The 24,697-nt window shown below is 47.5% G+C and overlaps 1 protein-coding gene across 1 annotated transcript in view; it reads right to left on the minus strand.

The window, feature by feature from the left end:
- The window catches only part of CEMIP (cell migration inducing hyaluronidase 1), an 857,787-nt gene that overhangs the window by 388,518 nt on the left and 444,572 nt on the right, over positions 1-24,697 (minus strand). Inside the window, exons 3-4 of the mRNA XM_086957874.1 lie at positions 11,704-11,841; positions 9,680-9,818 (exon numbers count right to left, since the gene is read on the minus strand). Of these exons, the coding sequence (XP_086814000.1) occupies positions 9,680-9,818; positions 11,704-11,841 (277 nt within the window). The remainder of the gene's footprint in view (positions 1-9,679; positions 9,819-11,703; positions 11,842-24,697) is intronic.

Raw genomic sequence — 24,697 nt, forward strand, 5'->3', positions numbered from 1 at the left:
TTCCCTGAAAGCTGGAAACACGCCGAACTCAGCGCTCTACTCAAGAAACCAACAGCGGACCCCACCGACCTCAAGAATTACCGCCCCATCTCGCTTCTCCCGTTTCCAGCCAAAGTCATCGAGAAGACCGTCAACAAGCAGATGGCCGCCTTCCTCGAGACGAACGGATCCCTCGACCCCTCACAGTCCGGCTTCCGAGCCAAACACAGCACCGAGACCGCCCTCATCGCCGCCACCGATGACATCCGAGCCCTGATGGACAATGGAGAAACAGCGGCCCTCATCCTCCTAGACCTCTCCGCGGCATTCGACACGGTCTGCCACCGCACCCTAGTACGGCGCCTCAGCAACATCGGAATCCAGGACAAGGCGCTGGAATGGATCATCTCCTTCCTGGACGGAAGAACACAGAGAGTCCGCCTACCACCGTACAAGTCAGAGGCCTCCAAAGTCATCTGCGGCGTCCCCCAAGGATCATCCCTGAGCCCCACCCTCTTCAACGTCTACATGAGCCCCCTCGCGGCCATCGTACGCAAACACCACCTCAGCATAATCTCCTACGCCGACGACACCCAGCTGATCCTCTCCCTGACCAACAACCCCGCCGCCGCCAGAGCCAACCTGCACGAAGGGATGAAAGAGGTAGCCGAGTGGATGACGACCAGCCGCCTGAAACTGAACTCGGACAAGACGGAGGTCCTCATCCTGGGCTCCTCACCCTCCGCCTGGGACGACTCCTGGTGGCCTCCCGCCCTGGGCACCGCACCCAAACCGACAGACCATGCACGAAACCTGGGCTTCACCCTGGACTCCTCCCTCTCCATGACCAGGCAAGTCAACAGCGTCTCCTCGGCGTGCTTCAACATCCTACGCATGCTACGGAAGATCTTCTGGTGGATCCCCACAGAGACCAGGAAGACCGTCACCCAGGCCCTCGTCACCAGCCGACTGGACTACGGCAACGCCCTCTACGCCGGGACCACCGTCAAGCTCCAGAAGAGACTCCAGCGGATCCAAAACGCCTCAGCCAGACTCATCCTCGACATCCCACGTTCCAGCCACATCTCCGGACATCTGAGAGACCTTCACTGGCTCCCCGTCAACAAAAGAATCACCTTCCGCCTCCTCACCCACGCACACAAAGCCCTACACGACCAAGGCCCGAGCTACCTCAACAGCCGAGTCAACTTCTACGCTCCCAAACGCCACCTCCGATCAGCCAACCACGCCCTCGCCGCCGTCCCCCGCATCCGAAGAGCGACTACAGGAGGAAGGTCCTTCTCCTACCTGGCCGCCAAGACCTGGAACTCCCTCCCGTCCGACCTGCGCCTGACCCAAGACCACCTCTCCTTCAGGAAGAAGCTGAAGACCTGGCTGTTCGAGCAGTAGCGGCACCCCCCCCCCCCCCCCCCCCCAGCGCCTTGAGACCCTACGGGTATGTAGCGCGCTTTATAAGTGTATCTGATTGATTGATCTGTCTGAGGTGGAGCGGAAGGGCGTTCCATGCTTTGGCCGCGAGGAAGGAGAAGGAGCGGCCTCCCGATCTGGTCTTTCTGGTGCGAGGGACCTCGGCGTAGGAGAGCTGGGCTGATCGTAGGGTCCTTTGGGGTGCGTGGAATTTGAGCCGGCTGTTCAGGTATGCTGGTCCGGTGCCGTGGAGGGCCTTGTGTGCGTGGGTGAGCATCTTAAAGGTGATTCTCGCCTCGACGGGGAGCCAGTGGAGTGTGCGCAGGTGCTGGGAGATGTGGCAGTGTTTTGGCAGGTTGAGGACCAGTCTTGCGGCGGTGTTCTGGATGTTCTGTAGCTTGCGGATGAGGTTTTTGTTTATTCCGCCGTAGAGTGCGTTGCCGTAGTCGAGTCTGCTGGTGACCAGGGCGTGAGTGACTGTCTTTCGTTGTTCGAGGGGGATCCATTTGAAGGTCTTACGAAGGAGGCGGAGGGTGTGGAAGCAGGAAGATGAGACAGAGTTGATCTGGCGGTCCATTTTGAGCTCGGAGTCCAGGATGATTCCCAGGTTGCGTGCGTGGTCTGTGGGGGTTGGCGGGTTTCCGAGGGCGGTGGGCCACCAGGTGTCGCTCCAGGCGTCGGGGTTTGGGCCCATGATGAGTACTTCTGTTTTGTTGGTGTTTAGTTGTAGGCAGCTGTTTTTCATCCATTTGGCGACGGCTTCCATGCCTTCTCAAAAGTTGCATCTGGCGGTGTTGGGCTCGTTGGATAGGGAGAGGATGAGCTGGGTGTCGTCTGCGTATGACACGATGTTGAGTCCGTAGGTTCTGACGATGGGGGCAAGTGGAGCCATGTAGACGTTGAAGAGCGTCGGGCTGAGGGAGGAGCCCTGGGGGACTCCGCAGGTGGTAGGTGTGGGGGTCTGTTAGGAAAGGGGGGAGTCTGACCCGTTGCGTCCTGCCGGAGAGGAAGGAGCAGATCCAGTCGAGGGCCTTGTCCTGGATTCCTGCGTCGTAGAGTCTGCGTATTAGGGTGCGGTGGGAGACTGTGTTGAACGCCACTGATAGGTCTAGGAGGAAAAATACGAATTTTATATGGATATTGTATATGTCCAGGGGGTGCAGAGATTGCTGCACTGTTCATGCCCTTGTGAACCAGGGCTGCCGCAAACCACACTCATGTACACGAGAAAGCTGGCCGATGAGCCCTTCAAGCCACCGGTATGCCTGTGTGACTACAGGGTGAGAGGTATGCCTGTATGAGTGGAGTGAGAGGTATGCCTGTGTGAGTGCAGAGTGAGAGGTATGCCTGTGTGAGTGCAGAGTGAGAGGTATGCCTGTGTGCGTGCAGAGTGAGAGGTATGCCTGTGTGCTTGGAGAATGAGTGGTATGCCTGTGTGTGTGCAAAGTGAGAGGTATGCCTGTGTGCGTGCAGAGTGAGAAGTAGGCCTGTGCGAGTGCAGAGTGAGAGATATGCTTGTATGAATGGAGTGAGATGTATGCCTGTGTGACTACAGGGTGAGAGGTATGCCTGTATGAGTGGAGTGAGAGGTATGCCTGTGTGAGTGCAGAGTGAGAGGTATGCCTATGTGCGTGCAGAGTGAGAGGTATGCCTGTGTGCGTGCAGAGTGAGAGGTATGCCTGTGTGCGTGCAAAGTGAGAGGTATGCCTGTGTGCGTGCAGAGTGAGAAGTAGGCCTGTGTGCGTGCAGAGTGAGAGGTATGCCTGTGTGCGTGCAGAGTGAGAGGTATGCCTGTGTGCGTGCAAAGTGAGAGGTATGCCTGTGTGTGTGCAGAGTGAGAAGTAGGCCTGTGCGAGTGCAGAGTGAGAGATATGCTTGTATGAATGGAGTGAGAGGTACGCCTGTGTGACTACAGGGTGAGAGAGGTATGCCTGTATGAGTGGAGTGAGAGGTATGCCTGTGTGAGTGCAGAGTGAGAGGTATGCCTGTGTGCATGCAGAGTGAGAAGTATGCCTGTGTGCATGCAGAGTGGGAGGTATGCCTGTATGCGTGCAGAGTGAGAGGTATGCCTGTGTGCGTGCACAGTGAGAAGTAGGCCTGTGTGCGTGCAGAGTGAGAAGTAGGCCTGTGCGAGTGCAGAGTGAGAGATATGCTTGTATGAATGGAGTGAGAGGTTTGAGTCCAGAGTGAGAGGCATGCCTGTATGAGTGCAAGCTGAGAGATGCACCTACGTGAGTGCAGGGTGAGTTCTGTACCCAGGTGAGGGTAGGGTGAAAGGAGTTCCCTTGTGAATGCAAGGTGAGAAGTGCTTCTGTGTCAGTGCAGTGTGACAAGTATGCTCTTGTGAATACAGGGTGAGTTGTGTGCCACTGTGAGTGTGGGGTGAGCTTTATCCTACTTGACCTCTCCGCCGCCTTCGACACAGTCTGTCATAACACCCTTACACAACGCCTCAGCAACGTCGGAATACAAGGAAAAGCTTGGACTGGATCATCTCGTTCCTCGCCGGAAGAACCCAGAGAGTCCGCCTCCCCCCATTCAAATCAGAGGCCACCAAAGTCATCTGAGGCGTACCACAAGGATCATCACTCAGTCCCACCCTCTTCAACGTTTACATGAGTCCCCTCGCATCCATCGTGCGACAACACAACCTCAACATCATCTCCTACGCAGACGACACCCAGCTGATCCTCTCCCTCACCAAAGACCCAAACACCGCCAAAACCAATCTACACGAAGGAATGAAAGAAGTAGCCGAATGGATGAAGAACAGCCGTTTAAAACTGAACTCGGACAAAACGGAAGTTCTCATCTTAGGATCATCCCCCTCTGCCTTGGACGACTCATGGTGGCCACCGGCCCTGGGTACAGCACCCATACCTACAGATCACGCATGTAACCTGGGCTTCATCCTAGACTCCTCCCTCTCGATGACCAGACAAGTCAACGCCGTCTCATCATCTTGCTTCAACATCCTACGCATGCTCAAAATAATCTTCTGCTGGATCCCCACCGAAACAAGAAAGACAGTCACCCACGCACTGGTCACAAGCCAACTGGATTACGGAAATACCCTTTACGCCGGAACCACAGCCAAACTACAGAAAAAACTCCAACGCATCCAAAACGCCTCAGCCAGACTCATACTGGACATCCCCCGTCAAGCTCACATTTCCGGTCACCTGAAAGGCCTCCACTGGCTCCCCGTCAACAAGAGAATAACGTTCCGTCTCCTCACCCACGCACACAAGGCCCTCTGCAACCTAGGACCCGAATGCCTCAACACACGACTGGCCTTCTACACCCCCACCCGCCAACTACGATCGTCCAATCAAGCCCTCGCCACAATTCCGCGCATCCATAGATCCACCATGGGGGAAGATCCTTCTCCTACTTAGCGGCCAAAACCTGGAATTCTCTCCCCACCCACCTCCGCCTTACACAGAACCACCTCTCCTTCAGAAAGCAGCTAAAACCTGGCTATTCGATAAGTAAAGCACCCACCCTTCCTCAAGCGCCTGGAGACCCTCTGGGTGAGTAGTGCGCTATACAAATTTCTGAACTTGAACTTGAACTTGCAGTTCCTGTGACCACGAGCTTCTCTGATCCGTGCCTGTCCTTTTATGCACACAAGAGGCATGTGAACTCGCATATAAGCCTCGCCCATTTGGCCCTGCCCCTCACACTAGTGATGTGCACCTTTTTCCCGCCCGGCCATTACCCACACAATCCGCAAAATCTGCGAATCCGCAAATTTGCGGATTTTGCAGATCGCAAATTCGCAAATTCGCAAATTGCGAATTCGCAAAATTCGCCCATACTTAATGAGCTGTTTGCCTGTGTTACTGCACAGTGAGAGTTATGACCTTGTATGTGGAGGCTGAGGGCTGTACCCGTGTCAATGAAAGGTGAGCAGTGTGCCCGTGTTGGAGTAGGGTGAGAGGTATGCCCGTGCGAGTGCTCCACAAGAGGCGTGCCTGTGTTAGCGAAGAGCGAGGCTTGCGTCAATGTGAGTGCAAGGTGAGAGATAAGCTCTTGTGAGTGCAGGCGAACTCTGTGTCAGTGTGAGTGCAGGTAGAGCTGGGTGTGTGTGTGTGAGTGCGTAATGGGCAATGTGGCTGTGCGAAAGCAGAGTAAGTTGTTTGCCTATGTCATGGCAGGATGAGAGGTGCCTATCTGAGTACAGGGTGAGCTCTGTGCTCGTGTCAGCATTGGATGAGCGGTGTGTCTATGGCAATGCACAGTGACTTGTGTGCTTGTGTGAGTGCAGGGTGAGTTGTTCGCCTGTGAGGCCCCAGGGGGAGAGGTGCCTGTCTGAGTGTAGATGGCAGCTATAATCAGCTCAGTGCAAGGTGAGGTGAGTGTTGTGCCCTTGTGAGTGTGTTCCTTTGTGAATGCAAGGGGAGGGATGTGCCTCCGACTGCAGGGTGAGATGGGTGCCCATGTGAGGGAAGTGTCAGCAGTATGCCACTGAGTGCAGGGTGGGGGCCTTTGAAGCCAGACTCGTTAAAACAGGCACTGCTGTGCTAGTACTTTCTGTATGTGTCTCCAAACTCAAAACGTACTGGTGCACGAACCACCCAAAAGGAACCACGTTTTAATGGAAAAGTCTTTTAAGTTGCGTTTGCAACCTTAATGATCCGTTCTTAACCTTTCTTTGCAGGACCACCACAGGGATGGTGTGTGTGTTTATGTCTCACCGCTGAGGCCAACTGTAGCTGATTGAAAGTTCCTTTTGCTTCACAGCAGTGACTAGACTTGTTGAGACCAGTAGAGCAATCATTCTGTGAAGCCCGCCAATGTTGCCTATAAAAGTCATCGTTGAGTCATCAGCCTGTCGCAATGCCCGGGCTTAGCCGTTTTACACACCTGGAATTAACGCTGATGGAATAAAAGGCCCGAAGCAGCATGTAAAATCTTGAATACAATTATGGAGCTGACGTTCATGTCAACATGATTTAATTTCCTACCCAGAATAGTCGTCCGTTGAGTGCCACGCCCAGAAGTAATTCAGTTCGCAGTGCACACCTGTCGGGCATCCCACATCACGCATATTACCCTTGTTTTATTTCTCTTGGCTGGTCTCTGCAGCGCGAGCGCTTTGGGCCTAGGACATGCGGGGCGGGGTCTTTAGTTATGATATTTAGCAGCAAAGTCTGGGGATTTCCGTCCATTCATTTGATGGACTGTATTGTATTCAGCACTTTCAAACAAAAAGGTGGGTCTTTTCTCATGAACCTCCAACCCAGCGTGCTTCCCAAAACGTGTCAACTGCCAGTTTAGTTGTTTGTTTTAGAAATGTATAAAGCACAACATGCCATGAAACCCTCCGGAGAAAGTTAGTCAGAGGGTCTGACAAGGGTTCCGTGGTTTCCCGAATGACGACAGGAGAGGGATGCCTCTGAAATGTTGAAGGGCCGAGGCTTCCAGTGTAAACCCCTTCCGCCCGGAAATGAGCATTCGAGAAGAGGGGGGTGATCAGGATGGTGTGGAGAAGAAAGAGTGAAACCATCTCAGGGTCTCCAGGCAGGGATTAGGGTTCGAGTGTTGGAGAACCTTGTTATGAAGAACTATGTGAACCAATCTGAGCTACTACAGCGAGAGATATCATTATTCTTTTTTTAACGCTTTTATTCATTTATGAGAATGCATTAAGCCAAATAATATAGATAACTGTACACCAAACAGAGTGTAATGCACATCAAATACTAGTGTACATGCACGCAGGTGCTGAATTCGGATTTACACCAATGGTTGTCAAGAAGCCACTCTTTTACTCTGGAATATCTTGTTCAAGAGTATCGGGGCACAGTTATGTCGTGGACAAAAGTAATGAAAGCTAAGTACATATAGGGAAGCAGAAATGTACTATTCTTAACTCCAAATCTATGTGCCTGGAAGATATCTCACATATATGAAGTCGGTATAGTACATCTATCCATACCTAGTTTGGGATTTTTTGTCCCATGATGTTCTGATTATGATATTAATGGCCATCTGTATTCTGTTGTCCATATTCAGGATCCACACCATTTTACAACATCAATGATTAGCATAATGACATTATGCCTAATTAAAAAAAAGTGCAGGCTACTCTATTACCAATACTAGGCACAGTTGAAGTCCCATGTGGAAACAATGACGTGTAGTTTCTATCCAATTCAGCATACAGATAATTTACTTCATTTTTACTCTTCTCAACCTATGTGGTTTCACCCCTCTGTATGGAGTGCCACCACCGAGGGGCCCAGATATCTAGAGGTCTGGACACCACACAAGGAAGAGTTGTATGAGTACAGAAGGTTTCATTAGAAAAAATAGATCCATAAGGCAATTTGAAATTGTCTGGAGCGGTCCTTTACCCCAGCATATGGCCCCAGCATTTAGGCAGCAGATGTGCCAAAGCCATAAAACATCTTATCGGCCAGAGGGAATGGTTGAAACCTATAATGTGTCAAACAATTAGGTACATTGAAGACCTCCCTCCAGCTCGCCACTTTTTGTGGACACCAGCAGGTGAGGTGTATAAAGTCTGCGTTACAGCACAAACACCTAGCATATAGAGCCTCCATCCCCAGACCAAGAGCCTAGCCCTTGCCAGCGTGTAAAGAAGTTTTGGATGCATTTTATCTGAAGGAGTCTATGCCCACTGTCCAAAGTAATTAATCTTCAATCTGCAGAAAAGCCTACTGGCATGCATGGGGCATACACCTATCTTGGGAATAAGGTCTCTATAAAGACGTAATACAAGCCATTCAGCATTTGGAGCAGCAATCACCCCAGCAAGAGTTTGGAAGTGGATGTTTTTTTTTCTTATGAGAGAGCAACCTCCCCGAGCAACATGCAGTAAAACAATCGATTGTCATTGACTCATTGGGTGTCGGGAGGGGGTTCTCTAGTGGGCCCCTGTCCTCAACATCGTCATGAAATTGCTTTATCAGGCATATCCTTAATCTAGTGGTGAGAACTCCATGTTGTGGGTTGCTGGACTATTGTGCTTAAGTTATGTTGTGGGGTCTAGGATGGTTTGGATAGGGTCATTGTGCAATGCCTGATAGTTATTGGCTCATACTGCATTTGTAACTGATTGAGTTTGTGGATCCGTGCCTGATTGTGAATGGTCGTTCCATAGAATCTTAGCTGAGTTACATTAGCCATTGTTGTGGAGTCTGACTGATTGTGGGTGTCTCATGAAGAAAGTTCATGCCTAACTGTGTTTGCTTCCTGTGTATTGTGTTGCCTTGGCTGATTGTGATTGTTTTATATTGTGGATCTTTGGTTGATTATTATTCATGTATGTTGCACAGCTTATTGGAGATATGCACTGGGCAAATATCTCCCCTTCTCTCCAAAGATCATTCTCATCTCAACATGCGTGCTTTCAGTAACTTCCATTACTAAGCTGAGCTGTGAAGCGCACGGTTTGTTGAGGAGGTAGGACGTGATGGCATCTGGTAAGATACATGTTGAGGGTGGTGGGAATTTTGGGGGATAAACGTTAGGGAGATCTTGTCTGAGTACTCTGACAGACCTACTAACAGAAACTACCGATGCCCTTTGAACTGTAGCGAGTTGGGATTACTCACAATAAACCCCACTGTGGATGGATATATTCCCGTGGTGTCTTTGTACATCTTTTGGAAGTATTCGCCATTGTAACAGTTCTCTCACAGACTGATAGTTGGAAAAGTCTGGATTTCCCAGATGCCCCTCTAACTAAATTACAATGAATGCATTTTGCAGTGTTGAAGACTCGTGGCTTGAAAAAAGACACCCTGTGTCCTCAGCTAGGGAAACGCTGAACTGATAGAAAGTTTAACAGAGGGAACTTTCTAAGGGAGCCTTCTACTTGTAAAGGATGCACTAAGAGATGGACAATTCCTGCTTCAGTGGTATGTTTTCAAAACATACCTCTGGCCGAATCCCTCACTCTGCCTTCGCCTTGCTACTGCTTGTCCCAGGCACCATACTCGCCAGGACACGAGGACCATTCGCCAGGCACCCAGGCCCAAAATATGGACTGGTTTGCCTTTCGACCTTCAACATTCAGAAATATGCTATTAACTTTCCTATTGTCTTACCCGGGCTGTTTTTAAGTCTCACTTTTTATAATGGTTTTAGCAGACTGCTTCTCAGTGACATGAGGCCCCAAGGGGTGAAGGTGCGCTTAATAAATACGTAATAATGATGATTATAGTTAGTATTATAATAATAACAATACAGTTACCATCAACTAATAAAAATAATACATAATAATGTTTACATTTCATACCTCCCATACAGGCTGACTGTAAAGTGACCTTGGAAAGGACAGGCCTCGCTTCCGATGTGCAGCTCGCCTCCATCCTCAATTAAAATGTGCCTCGTGCGCAGAACCATTGGATGTTCAGTTTCATCTATGACAAGCTTCCCTGAAATAGATTGAACAGGACACAATGACAAAACTCCATGCAGAAACAAACCCGAGGGCATGCGACCTGCGCCACTGACTGCTCACTTCTGTGGACTAAGAGTGCACCCCGACATTGTCAGCGGGTGCTCGCTGCCACTGACCTCATGCCCAGTGTCAATGGCTGTTCTCTGTAGCTGAGTCCCGCCCTACACGAGCATCGATCACTGCCCACTGCTGACACTGAGTGGATTGATTTCGGCGGCTGACACTTGGCGTTCTCTAATGCACACACTATGCTGATTCGTCTGTATTACTGACTCTACAATGCTGACACTGACACCATGTTCACCCCTCTCCACCACTGACACTGAGTGGATTGATTTATACTGATGACACTGGGCGTTCTCTAATGCACGCCATGCTGATTACTCTTCATTGCTGACTATGAGGACTCTGCAATGCTGACCCTGCACTGTCTGTTCCCCATTGCTGACACTGACACCATGCTCACCGCTCTCCCCCGCTGACACTGAGTGGATTGATTTCTGCTGCTGACACTTTCTGTTCTCTAATGTACACACTATGCTGATTCCTCCCCATTGCTGACTATGAGGACTCTGCAATGCTGACACTGCACTGTCTGTTCCCCATTGCTGACACTGACACCCCGCTCACCACTCTCCACCGCTGACACTGGGTGGATTGATTTTTGCTACTGACTAGGCATTCTCTAATGCACACACTACGCTGATTCCTCCCCATTGCTGACTATGAGGACTCTGCAATGCTGAAACCACATTATCTTTCCTCATTGCTGACACTGACACCATGCTCACTGCTCTCCACCGTTGACATCGAGTGGATTGAATTTGCCTGCTTACACTGGGTGTTCTCTAACACACACACTTCGCTGATTCCTCTCCATTGTGCAGTAAGAGGGCTCTACAATGCTGACACCACTTTATCCGTTCCCTATTGGTGACACCGACAGCATGCTAAGCACTTGCCACTGCTGACAATGAGTGGATTGATTTCTGCAGCTGACACTGGTCGTTCTCTAATGCACACCCAAATCTGATTCCTTTCCACTGCTGACTATGAGAACTTTACAATATTCACACTGCAATGTCTGTTCCCCATTGCTGACGCTGACACCAGCCTGTCTATTCCCCATTGTTGACATTGACACCATACTTCCTGCTCTCTACCGCTGACACTGAGTGGATTGATTTCTGCTGCTGACACTTGGCGTTCTCTAATGCACACACCAATCTGATTCCTCTCCACTGCTGACTACGAGGACTCTACACTGCTGACACTGCTTTGTCTGTTACCTATTGCTGACACTGGCACCATGCTAAGCGCTCCCCACTGTTGTCACTTAGTGGATTGATTTCTGTTGCTTATGATGGGTGTTCTCTAATGCACACACCACACAGATTCTTTTCCATTGCTGACTAGGTAGACTCTACAATGCTGACACCGCTGTGTCTGATCCCCATTGCTGACACTGACACCATGCTAAACACTCCCCACTGCTGACACTGAGTGGATTGATTTCTGCTGCTGGCACATGGCGTTCGCTAATGCACACACCACACTGATTCCTCTCCATTGCGGATTATGAGGGCTCGACAATGCTGACACGACACTATCTGTTCTCCATTGCTGACCCTGAGTGCTTCCGAACAGTGATGCCAGCGAAGGCGCCATTACCAAGGATCCTAGGCTAAGAGTTCGTCATTTCAAACTAATTTATGGTAGTAAATGTAGCTGTAAGGAAGCACACATATATCCTGCCCTCCCTTTCGCTTGCAGCACACCCCACTCTGAACATTTATAGACGCCTAGACCTTCCCAGTCAATGTGTTTTCATATTTTCTCCCATCACATCTTTGCTTTACCTCCATTTGTGATATGGATGGAGTGGACTGTTGCTGAGGATGCAAGGAGTAGGTGTCTGCCATAGCCGATGTGAACATGATGCCCTTGGTCGTGTCCAGGATGCCAGCGATGAAGGGCCGGGTTCCGGTGTGGACAGGCTGAAGGCAGAGACAGGAAAATTGTTACTTGCTCTGCCTTTTCACATCTGAGAAAGAGTCAGGTTATTTTGAAAACATTTTATCTCATTCTTGCCAATTATCCCATGGACCCAGCATGTTCTGGAGCGTAAGAGGCCAGAATATTGTGGTTAGAAGACCATCTGACAAAAATATTGTGCCTTAAATATCGTGTACCGAAATATGGCCCAATTGGAGTTTACAATAGGAAATCTACACCTAATGGACCAATATGTTTGTAAATGATATTTAGGACACAGTTTGTGTGCCAGATTATATTTGTGTTAACAATGTCTGACACATAACAATTATGAAGACACACCTATGAACACTGGCATTTAGTTCAATATAACTTTCCATTATTTTAAAGAGGGCACGAAGCAGAGGAGAGGCAGGCACTGGAGCCTGAAGGAGGCAGCAGGCGAGGGACACAACAGTGGGTCACAGAGAACAGCTGAGGGACAGCTCCAGGGGGAGCGCGTGACTTCTCAAGCACTGCCAGTCTGTCTTGCAGTGAACACATTTTCACTCCTTGCCTGACCTTAAGATGGCCACCAGGGGAGACTTCTCACCACGAGGAGCTCTGAACCTGGAGTCTGTCCCTTCCTCACCTCTCCTCTCACCATCTTGAACCAGTGGCCAGCTGGAGAACATTGCGAAAGGTTCTCCCCAGTAACACCAGGACCGATGTCTCTCCTGACCTATCTTCCCTCCTCCCTACCCCCTACCCCTCTCGAGTATTGACTTTGGTTCACCTCCTGTTCCTCTCTCTATTCTGGTGGAACCCGAAACGCATACATGGCTGATTCCCTGTAGAGCTGCACCAACATCTATAGGGTAGATTGGCTCCGGCACACCGCCATGGCCGTCGCCTACCCAGCGGACTTCTGACATCTGTCTTATTTCTTCCCTGCTGCTGCTTTTGTTCTTTACTTGTTTTCCCATTGAGACTGTTGCAAAGTCATCCTGTGCCCTGGGCACCCCACATCTTTTTGCTGACTGGAACTGGTGGTAACTGACTCTGACTGACCCTGGGCTCTGTTTAACCAGGCCCAGGGCCAGTGCCAAGCCAAAAGGAACACATTAGAACACAGTTAAGACACCGAACCTACACTAGGGTACACTTTAGTATGGTGGGGTACCCCTGTAGTTGGCATGACCTACCACCTAAGCCCCTAGTATGTAGTAGGGCAGGGGATGGAAATACCTAGAAGTCTCCAGTATCCTGGGGCATGGCAGTTTAGAGGCCAGCAGATTCTCTGCACCAGCATGTGTGCAGTGCTGAAGCCTGAGGTCCGTTTAAAAGCTATATCGGTGGCCAGGACAGTTTTTAAACCTTAAATTGTGCCCAAACTCGACTTTAGGGGTAGGGGCCCTTAAAAATTAAAATCCTACCATGTTTTTGCATATTAGGGACCCCCAGGGTCACCCCTAGGTATTCCAGGGGTGGGGGGACTGTTATCTATAAGGAGCGCCCTTATAAAATGAGTTTTTAGAAGCCTGGGTAAAGTGAAATTTTACATTTCACTCCCCCAAATGTCTTAAAGAGGTGCTCAAATTCGACTTTGCTGCTGGAAGAATTGGGTAAGTGTGATCTGCAATATTTCTGCAGATTCAGAACCCCTGAAGTCTTCCCTAGTTGCACAGGGGGTGGGGGTCCGGTAGGAATTAGGGAAATACTTATAAAATATGGTTTTATAAGCCCTGGTGCTACAAAAGTGGCGCAAGTCATTTTCCCCATTGCAAACCCCATGGCCCATAGGTTAACATGGTAGTAAGTGATTGATTAATAAATATTGATAGGAGAGGACTAGCCGGACCATTCAAAGACTTCCCAGAATGGTCGTATTAAATGCAACGATATTATATTGTTGAATTTCTCCTAAAGTGTACATACAATAAGTTATGAGACTTTCTTGTTTGTAAGTCCAAATTCAGCCTTTCAGTGGTCTGCCCTGATTGGTCAGAGTTAAGTGGATTAGCCAGGCTGCTGGGAGGGCAGTGATCTGTTCTATAAGAATGCCAGGCCAGGAGGTGGCGTCGTAAACTATGCTCTTCAAAGGCAAGAGGGGAGTCCTGGGTTTTATTCCACTTTGACAGTAGTGACCCAGAGTCAGGACTAGGCTTAAGAAAGGAATTTGCAGATGTTACTGGGATGGTCCATGCAAATGAGATATCCCAGGGGGTGTGTTTAGCCAGCTCTTACCTCCTTGCTGGAAAATCAGCCATTATGAATTTGGAAGGACAAACTAAATGCCACACTCCACCGGATGTGGTCATAACTAGGAGGAGTTGCCCGGCTCTCATTGGTCAGCAGTGACCTGGTGCTTGACCCAGAGAATTTTGAATAAGTATCTGAGAGGGGCAGAGCCCTCCAGATCTGCTGCTTGAAACTGAATGAAGCAAGAAGTGCCCTGCTGAAGATTTTGCTGTGTGCAAGGAACCCTAAGGCATGACCTATGAAGACTGCACCCTCTGAAACTACAGCCCTGTGGATTACCTTTCTGCCAAAAGACTCAAGAGTGGAAACTTCCTGCAAGCTACATGTTAACAGAGCTCACCTGAACAGCCCCACAAAGAATTCAAAGCATGGAGTACCAGTGGATTTGTAAGGGTTTTGTTCAACTGGATTGCGGAATTGAAGTTTCACACTTTCAAGGACCCTATTGGAGATTCCAGAACCTTGGATTGTGTGTTGGATACTTTGGTACCCGCAAGCAGAACGCCAGGAAGGTGTTCTAACTGGACCCCGCTTGCTGAAGAAGGCGGCCCACTACAGTGGTGAGAATTCTTCAGAACAATTTATAAAGGTGTGTCCCTGACAGAGAAAACGAAATGACTTAAAGGGGCACTGTTGGTTTCTAAGCACTAGAAAGTGACTAATCTTTAAAAATTCATATCTCTGGTTCCCTACAGTGGATTATTTTCGTTTTGGTGTCATTTAAAAGATAACAATATTACCTATTTTTATGAATTGGTGTTGGATTTTTATTTTGTGTGGTGTCTTAATTATTTACTGAAATTGTGTTTTTAAATGCTTTACATACCTGTCTTTGAAGTTAAGCCTGTCTGCTCGCAGCCACGTTAACAAGGGTTGAGCAAAGGAATACTTTTCTAAGACCTATGCTGAGTCCTATCATGTGTTAGTGGCCTTATTGCCAGTGGCAGACCTACATTTGCCCCTACCAATAACCCACTTTCCAACAGAGACCTACCTGTTTGCCTAATGCCCTGTGGAGCTACCTGATAGCTAAAGAGGAGATGGACTGTGGACTTTTCCCTCGGTCGTCACCTACCCAGCCGGACTTGGGGCAGAACCTCCTTCTTCTCTCCATTCTTTCTAACTCCTACCCCCTTTTACCTCACCCCCTTACCCCTCTATACTCTATTTATTTTGCCTTCTACACTCTTGAAATATTTTTCTAGTAACTGATGTAACGTGTAATTTTATAATTTCTGTTCAACCTTATGTAAAGCGCATTGATAACTCTGGGTCTAGCCAGCGCTATATAAAACTTTTAATAAATAAATAAAACATCCCAATTCTGGGATGCCTGAAAGTAGTTGAGCTCTAAGGCATATTATGCATGAACACAAAAGCATTGGCTGTGGCGTGACTCGTATGTAGTAGATCTTTGTTGCAAAGTCATCCTGTGCCCTGGGCACCCCCAACTTTTTGCTGACTGGAACAGGTGGTAACCGACTCTGACTGACCCTGGGCTCTGTTTAACCAGGCCCAGTGCCAAGTTAAAAGGGACACATTAGAAGACAGTTAAGACACCCAACATACACTAGGGTACACTATGGTATGGTAGGGTACCCCTGTAATTGGCATGACCTACCCCATAAGCCCCTAGTATGCAATAGGGCAGGGGATTGAAACTACCTAGAAGTCTCCAGTATCCTGGGGCAGGGCAGTTTAGAGGCCAGCAGATTTTCTGCACTAGCATGTGTGCAGTGCTGAAGCCTGAGGTCAGTTTAAAAGCATCTCTGGTGGCCAAGACTGCTTTTAAACCTTAAATTGTGCCAAACTCGACTTTGGGGGTAGGGGCCCTTAAAAATGAAAAGCCTACCATGTTTTTGCATATTAGGGACCCCCAGGGTCACCCCTAGGTATCCCAGGGGTGGGGGGTCAGTTATCTATAAGGAGCGTCCTTATAAATGAGTTTTCTTATGCATGGGGAAAGTGACATTTTACATTTCACTCCCTCCATTGTATTAAAAAGCTGCTCAAATTCGACTTTGAGGCTAGAAGAATTGGGTAAGGATAATCTGCATGATTTCTGCAGATTCAGAACCTCTGCAGTCTCCCCTACTTGCACAGGGAGTGGGGGTCCTGTAGAAATTAGGGAAATACTTATTAAATATGGTTTTATAAGCCCTGGATGTTGAAAAGTGGCCCAAGTCATTTTCCCCATTGCAAACCCCATGGCACATAGGTTAACATGGTAGGAAGTGATTGATTAATAAATATTGATAGGAGAGGACTAGCCAGACCATTCAAAGACTTCCCAGAATGGTAGAATCCAACAATATTATATTGATGAATTTCTCCTAAAGTGTACATACAAGAAGTTATGAGACTTTCTTGTTTGTACGTCCAAATTCAGCCTTTCAGTGGTCTGCCCTGATTGGTCAGAGGTAAGTGGATTAGCCAGGCTGCTGGGAGGGCAGTGTGCTGGTCTATAGAAATGCCAGGCCAGGAGGTGGCGTCGTAAACTATGCTCTTCAAAGGCAGAGGGGAGGCCTGGGTTTCAGTCCACTCTGACAGTCTTGACCCAGAGTCAGGGCTAGGCTTAAGGAAGGTATGTGCAGATGGTAGGGGGAGAGTCCATGTAAATAAGCCACCCCAGGGGGTGTGTTTATTCAGCTCTTAACTCCTTGCTGGAAAATCAGCCATTATGAATTTGGAAGAATGATGCACTCTGGGACAAACTAATGCCACACTCTACAGGATGTGGTCATAACTATGCAGAGTTGCCCTGCTCTCATTGGTCAGCAGTGACCTGGTGCTTGACCTAGAGCATTTTGAATAAGTATCTGAGAGGGGCAGAGCCCTCCAGATTTGCTGCTTGAAACTGAATGAAGCAAGAAGTGCCCTGCTGAAGATTTTGCTGTGCAAGGAACTCTAAGGCCTGACCTCTGAAGACTGCACCAAGTAAAACTGCAGCCCTGTGGATTACCTTGCTGCCAAAGGACTCAAGAGTTGAACTCCCTGCAAGCAACAGGTTAGCAGAGATCACCTGGACAGCCCCACAAAGAATTTAAAACCTGGAGTACCAGTGGATTTGTAAGGGTTTTGTTCAAGTGGTTTGCGGAATTGAAGTTTCACACTTTCAAGGACCCTCTTGGAGATTCCAGAACCTTGGATTTTTTGGGACTGAGAAGCAGAATGCCAGGAAGGTGTTCTAACTGGACCCCGCTTGCTGAAGAAGGCGGCCCACTACAGTGGTGAGAATTCTTCAGAACAATTTATAAAGGTGTGTCCCTGACAGAGAAAATGAAATGACTTAAAGGGGCGCTGTTAGTTTCTAAGCACTAGAAGGTGACTAATCTTTAAAAAAAATCATATCTCTGGTTCCCTACATTGGATTATTTTCATTTTGGTATCATTTAAAAGATAAAAATATTACCTATGTGTATAAATTGATTTTGGATTTTTATTTTGTGTTGTGTCTTAATTATTTACTGAAATGGTGTTTTTAAATGCTATACATACATGTCTTTGAAGTTAAGCATGTCTGCTCGCAGCCACTTTACGAAGGGTTGAGCAAAGGAATAATTTTCTAAGACCTATGCTGAGTCCTATCATGTGTTAGTGGCCTTATTGCCAGTGGCAGACCTACATTTGCCCCTACCAATAACCCACTTTCCAACATCTTAAATAGTAATGCTTCACTCTAGCACATATTTCTGTACAACAGATCTGATTTCTTAAATCAGTGAAGACGAATCAGTGGTGTGACGAGAGCTTGCAATGTATGTTGGTTCTAATGGACGGTGCCATCCATGCGAAAATCAGCAGCCATATGGTCAAACAGTGTACAGGTTTTTACGCTGCCTTTCTAAGACTAACCCTATTCTAAGGGAAGGATGCATGGTTGATAATAAAAGAAAACGTAATGAAAGAGGGATTGTGGAAAAGGCCAAGATTCCCATAGGTGAAACAGAATAATAACCCAGCTGGTCCATTACCTGACTACAGAAGATGCTATGAAGATTAAAAAAGGGTTTATAGAAGGGTTCAGATTTCTTATCGGAGACGTAGCACGTTGGCATAGCAATCAAAAAGCTACAAGAAACATTTAGGGACATCCATCACTTGTCATGTCCAGTAGAAGTCTTGCTTTGACTAGGTTGACTGCATAATTGCTGTAGTGTGGCCAAGGCTATTGGACTAGTGGAGGCCGTGGCAGGCATGCTATGTGGGTGAAATGTGCTTTTAAGTTGCCATTCATATTGTTGTTGATGCATACTGCTAAAGTGCTCAGCGGCAGTAGCATCATTCGAAAGGTTCTTCTGTAGAATCAGTGCTTAAAGGGTGGTCTAGATCTGAGCAGGTTCTGCACTACATGACAACTGCTTGTTTGCAGCCGATGTGAAAAGATGAGCTTGCAAGAGGCTATGAAAATGTTTGAAGGTATGGTTGCAGCGTTTGAGGTGATTTTACCCAAAAAGGAGGTACCCACTACAACACAGATCTTTTTGAGGATTGAATTGGGCTCAGTGAACATGGAAACCATGATGTTAGAGGGTAAACACTATACATTTAGAAAGTTGGAATGGGAATAAGTATGCAAAAAAAGGTTTGAAATGAGAGCAAGGCATCAAGTGCTGAGACTCTTAAACTTTGTATCTAATGTGGTGGCACCCATAAAACTATTTTGTTGGTAAATTACATTTTGTATATAAAGGGGCAACAAAACAGTACCATCGTTTTAGAGTGGCTCAGAGATGACTATGTGATGTGGCAGGTAGTCTTTGAGGGGTGCAAAATCATGCCTATATGCCTATCAATGAGCAACAGGAGTTGGAAGATGGAGGTATTTTTGGACTCAGTGGGAACAGATGGTTTTGAACTGTTTTGGGAGAGATGTTGAGGTGTGTATGTAAATGTAAATGTATAGGCATTTATATAGCGCACTACTTACCCGTAGGGTCCCAAGGCGCTTCGACCGCTGCGAAACCCTTCCTGGCTTCCCTGAGAGATGGTCCCTTAATGGGTATCTCCAGGGTGAGACCAGGCATCCCCGGCGGTCTGGTGGGGCCGTTAGTGAAGATGAGGCAAGCTAATGCCCAGAGTTGCCGAGTGTGATCGCTGATCAGAGTGGGCACCGAGGCGAGAGAATTATCGAGTCCGCTGACCCTGGTCCAGAAACCTGCCGCGCCGGGAATCGAACCCTGGTCCCGGGCCGTCCTCTGCTCTCGGGTCTGCCGCCTCTAACCAGTGGGCCACACTACTTCACCAAGAAGTGAAGAAATAGCCCAGCATTTGGCAGACGAGAAACCACAGTGTAGCCTTTATGCATTTTTAGAATTATTTCAAGTGGTATTTGCTTGATACCTACAGGAAAATAAACTGCAACTGAGTGACCATTAAGGGCCTCATTTAGTGCAGGAAGGCCAAACCACCCGGTCAGCAGAAGCCCTGGCCTAACTCACTGGTGGTGGACTTCCTTCTATAGCTCGGGTCTTCCACCTACCTATTAGGGATCCTTGCACCTGCAGTGCAAACATAAGTGGCAAGACACCCTAAAGGCATAGCTCAATGCCAATCCGGCACTGCGTTTAGTTTTTTGCCAGCTCTGCCTTGACTTTTGTCTAACGCACACAAACTCCCAAAGCAGGAGATGGGTTGTGAAAAACAAAAAAAAATCAATGACCTACCACACAGAGAGTTTCTATCTGGATGAGGGGACCATGTTTAGTTTTCCCTGCCCTGGTCTGCCATGCCGAGCATGTTGGACCCAGGCAGGAAAAAGGAGTGAGGGTTGTCCTCACTGTGACCTGACAACCCAGTGGCAGAAGAGTCTTCACGTCAAGGGTTTCCAGTAAATGACCCGACCCGCCTGAGGCACTGCTGTTGGAAACCCCTGCGGTTTCCCTACCTCTAAATGGGGCATGGAAACTGTGGTGTTGGCAAATGGGGATTCTTCCTTTTTTTCGGATTTCCCACATCCACCAATCTCTTAATGAGGACCCGGTGTTGAGTGGGTTTCGCAGAACTATTTAGAGTGAAACAGATTGCGGGCTTGGAGGACAGTGATGCTCTCATTAACCGAGGTCAAGATTGCATGGACTGGATCCACAGGCAGAGAGAGATGTGTGGTCCAGTGCCAGGAGACATCTGGGACACAGATGTGATGGCGCTGCAGTTAGTTCAGGGACCAATAGCCCCTTCATCAAAGTGAACTTACAGTCAGTAATGGAAATAATTCATAGATTGAGAAGTATGTAGCGGGATGATGACAAAAATAGCTCTTGAAAAACAGAAGGGAGAACATGGTTTTATTACTGATGGAATTCATCAATTAAGAATTGTCTCGACACAGAATAACTGGAAAGATGGCAAGAAATGCATCTAACGGGAAATACTTTTCCCGGAACGAGTTGTCAGCGTGAATTCCAACGAAGAATACTAGAGAGTTGGTCCCGAAAGAAAGGGATTAATAACATTACAGCGAGATTTGACGGGAAGGAAGGAAAATATGTGCTTAGACCAATAGGTGCTCTTATTCAGATCCGTGTTTTCACTCGTTTTCTTTGTGGAATTTAAGATTGTTGATTCAAAAAGAATATCTGAATTTAATAGAGATGATATAGTCGTGAAGTTATAACTGACAGATATGAAAAAGGGTACAGTAGACGGACCAAGGGGGGAGATAATTCAGGGTAGCCCCGAACAGGTATTAGAAGCCCCTGAGCATAACAGAAACATATTCTGAAATGAAAGGGGAAAGGCATATTTCACTTGCATGACAATAATAATGACAACACGGCAAGAACAGTGTCAATGTATGAGAAGGAAGGGCAGGGGTCCCAATGAGTCCCAAAATCATATGCTCTGGGTCAGCCAAAGAGGGCCGCGGGATTGGGATGAGTAGCATAGAACCGACGTCCATGGAAAGATTGGGATCAGGTAGATTTCGAAGTTATATCAGACTGTCGTGAATGGGACAGCAAAGAACACAGATGTTGTTTCTAGTTTAGTGTACAATTCCTTGAAGACACTGGCCACTGACTGTATGGAACTGGAAATTTTGATCTGAGGCAATTTGACTGTGACGTGGTACAGAGCTATGTGAAAAAAACACGAAAACAGAAGTGCTTGTTTGAAGAGGTGCAAGTATTGCTTTTGCAGAAAGGGATTATGATTTGGACCCACTTGTTTTCTAAATTAACTGTGTTTTGGCATATCCATACATAAGTGGGTCTCATCGTGAATAACCAAGGGTAAATTGATTAAGTTCACACTACAGAACTCCAGATGATAAATAAGACACATATTGGCACAGTAGTCAGGACTCAGTTGTTATGGTACCGAGTATGGGGGATAGGGGGGGGGAGGGGTAACACCTGTGGCCATTAAGTCTTTATACAAAGAAGTTAATTGAGAAGTCACAAGCCTTTTCCAAAGTAGGGAAGGGCAGGCGAATGTAACGAGAGACAAAAGGGTGAAGCAATCATCACTTTTCAACCTCAGTGGAGGGCACTTCTCACATATAGGAATCAAATTGTATGTGACCAAAGTGATGCTAGTTGTAAAAGAGTTATCTTAGGGAAGAACGTGATTAGATATAGGATAGAATTACATCAGCTGGGAAGAGTTTTTCTGAGTATCATGTAAATTATTAGGAGCAAGAAATTTTTGTTACACTTTTTATTTGAAGTTTTATTTATTATAGGAACCTAAGAAAGAGAATCTTGAAGAAAGGGCTGTCCCGTGTGGACAGGCTAGTGATTGAGATCTAGGATGAAGATGGACAAGTAAGATCGTAGGAAATGAGGGACACTCTGGGTTTGCCAGAAGAAGGGTGGGCCCTGCAGATAAAGGAGTTACAATCAAACAGGGGAAGGTCGAATTGTTCAGTAGTGGAGAAGGTATTAGTTGAGTTTATTGGTGTGGATGTTTTTACGAAACCTCTATCTACCTGGAAAATAGGACAACAGTTTAACATCTTAGGGCATCATTACAAGTGCCCTATAATAACAATGGTGACAGCACCATCTGACTTTTAGCCCAGTGGTAACACTTCAGGTTCGACGCTTTTTCTCTGTACACATTGGCTGCCGAAAGCACCCAAAATATCTGAGTGAAACAGAGCGGGAAATCAGCAATCAACGCTGGAATCAGGCGTGCTCCCCTTTCTCAGGGGACATCGGTAATCTGTTTGTGATCTCGTGGCATTTCTCCTTCTCCCTGCAGTGTCTGATGTCGCCAGTGTCAGTAACTGTGGGAGGGGACAATTTACCGTTGTCTTGTAATGGGCAGCCTAAAGAGTGTCCCTGTTTGTCACTGCATGTCCCTCTGTGTGGGGACATTAGAATGCTTGCAGGGTTCAAACACAGCCCAGGTCACAGAAGATAAGGTTGTATATTAATGACACAAGCAAATCTGCAATAGAATATGAGTTCCTATTCTGCACTCCCTGCAGTTAACCCAGTTTTGAAATCCATTGTGATATCCATTAGGGCGGAGAAGTGTTGCTCACTGCTTTCTGGCAGTGCTAGAATGCAGAAGGCAGGGTATACCTAGTTGGGGGCGGGCGGGTGGGCAGGTCGGGGAGGAGTGGTGGGCACCACTCTGAGTACCCTGACTGTTTGGTCGGTCCTCTGGGGCCGACCAAACCAGTCATGCGCACTCTACATTTTCTCTATGTAAGCTACATGCAGTCCACATAGAAAAAATGGCCTCCCTACAGGCGCCCGTGCTTGGCGCGGTCTGTACCAATCACAATGCTGCGATTGCAGCATTGTGATTGGCTTAAGGGATGGGAGGGAGCATGCCTGTTCCTCTTCAGGAAAACTCCAAACACGGGACCCGGCCTAGGAGAGGCGGAGTGGGTCCCAGTCAGGTAAGTTTCCATCCCTGTGAATCCCCGCGCAACCCCCCCACCCGCGAGTATTGCGAGACACGACTGAGTCATATATAGAGACGAGCCACCTAGATGTATCTTCTGTCCAAAGAAAAAAATAAACGGTAACATTTGCTAATCACTGACACAGGACTAGTCCCTTGGTGCACTGTACTTAATTACTTGAAAACACCAAAAACTTACTTCTAAATCCTCAGAGGTTCTTCATTGATAAACTTTAATAGTTTTTTTAGCAATGTCATCGTGCCAGCTCCCCCTGCAACAGTTCTCCTGTCCAGCTTGTCTGCAGTCCGCTACTCTCTGCTGCCTGTCTACCTGCTGCCCTCTGCTTGTGCCTCCTCTGTTTATTTCATGCTCTGTTTTGCCATTACTGCTCATTTTCTGCCCTCTAGTTTGCATTTTCTGCTCATGTTCCTGCTCTCCGTTTTGCCTTTTCTGCTTGTTTTTCTGCCTTCTGTTTTGCCCTCTCCTGTTCTGTTTTGCCTTTGCTGCAAATTTTTCTGTCCTCTGTCTTGCATTTCTCTGCACGTTTTCTGCATTCTGTATGGCCTTTTCTGCTAATTTTTCTGCCCTCTGTTTTGTCCTCTCTTCTGCTCTGTTTTGCTTTTCCTGCCCCCTGTTTTGCCTTTTCCGCTCTATCATTTTTTTTTGCCCTCTGTTTTGCCTTTTATGCTCTTTTGTTTTTCTGCCCTCTGTTTTGCCTTTTTCTGCTTGTTTCTTCTTTTTTCCCGCTGCTCCCTCCAAACCTGGCTTTTTTTCGATAGAGACCTTGTACCCCAGAGCCCAGATACCCCTGGGGGCAACACATGCTTACTGATTGGTTGATGGAATGTATATTTCACCAAATGCAGCCTATATTCAGTCATCTATTGTGTCAATTATAGTTCATTGGTAATAGACTTATTGAGGATCCATGTGTTGCTTGATCAACAAAGCTCAATCAATAAAAGTTTGTAGGAACTCCAATGCATTCCGGGCCTGATTGGTGCTTTATCTGTGGAAAATATCCTGTAAAAATATTGACTTCTAGAAGCAGCTGACTAGTGCTTGTACACAGTGTCTGAGCTGTTCAATATCAGTTGATGGGCTTCTTGCAGTACATTGGAGCAGGATTTTGCAGGCGGATGGCCTAAAGTAAAGTCTGAAACTGCAGCAAATTCATCAACAGTTCGCAAACTACTGCTGAACTTTACCTGATATTGTCCGCACTCCATCCATAACTGCCAATTACGCAGGATATTATGGGGTTAGAATTAAGATAATGAGAACCTGGAAGATACAGAAGCCATGATTAGGACACAGGGAGGCTTAGAGAAGGACCCACTGGCTGAATTAGGACTAGTAGGTCGAAATGAAGAAAGAGGCCCGTGGGCCTCTGAGAGAATTTGTACGCCCCTGAGAGTGAGTAATCACAATGAACATGGGCCATTAACCAAGAGATATTGGGTAGTGGGATGTGAGCCAGACGGGAGAGGTTGCTTGTTTACATGGCTAGGATGTTTAGAATGAATAGGAGGCATTACAGAAGGTGTGCACTGGGGAAAAAACACATGCACATCTACTGTGGGTGACATTTCCTTACTTCGCATGAGGCCACAGTTAATATCCATGGTCCGCCAGCAGCAGTAATACTGGATGGAAAAAGTCTCAGGGGCAGGTCATCCTGCGGCAGGAAATCATGACACTGACCAGCAGATATGAGATAAACAGAAGCAAGAGTTGATGCAGGGAGTAGGTATGTG

This window comes from Lissotriton vulgaris, chromosome 2_1, assembly GCF_964263255.1.
Source record: "Lissotriton vulgaris chromosome 2_1, aLisVul1.2, whole genome shotgun sequence".
NCBI lineage: Eukaryota > Metazoa > Chordata > Amphibia > Caudata > Salamandridae > Lissotriton > Lissotriton vulgaris.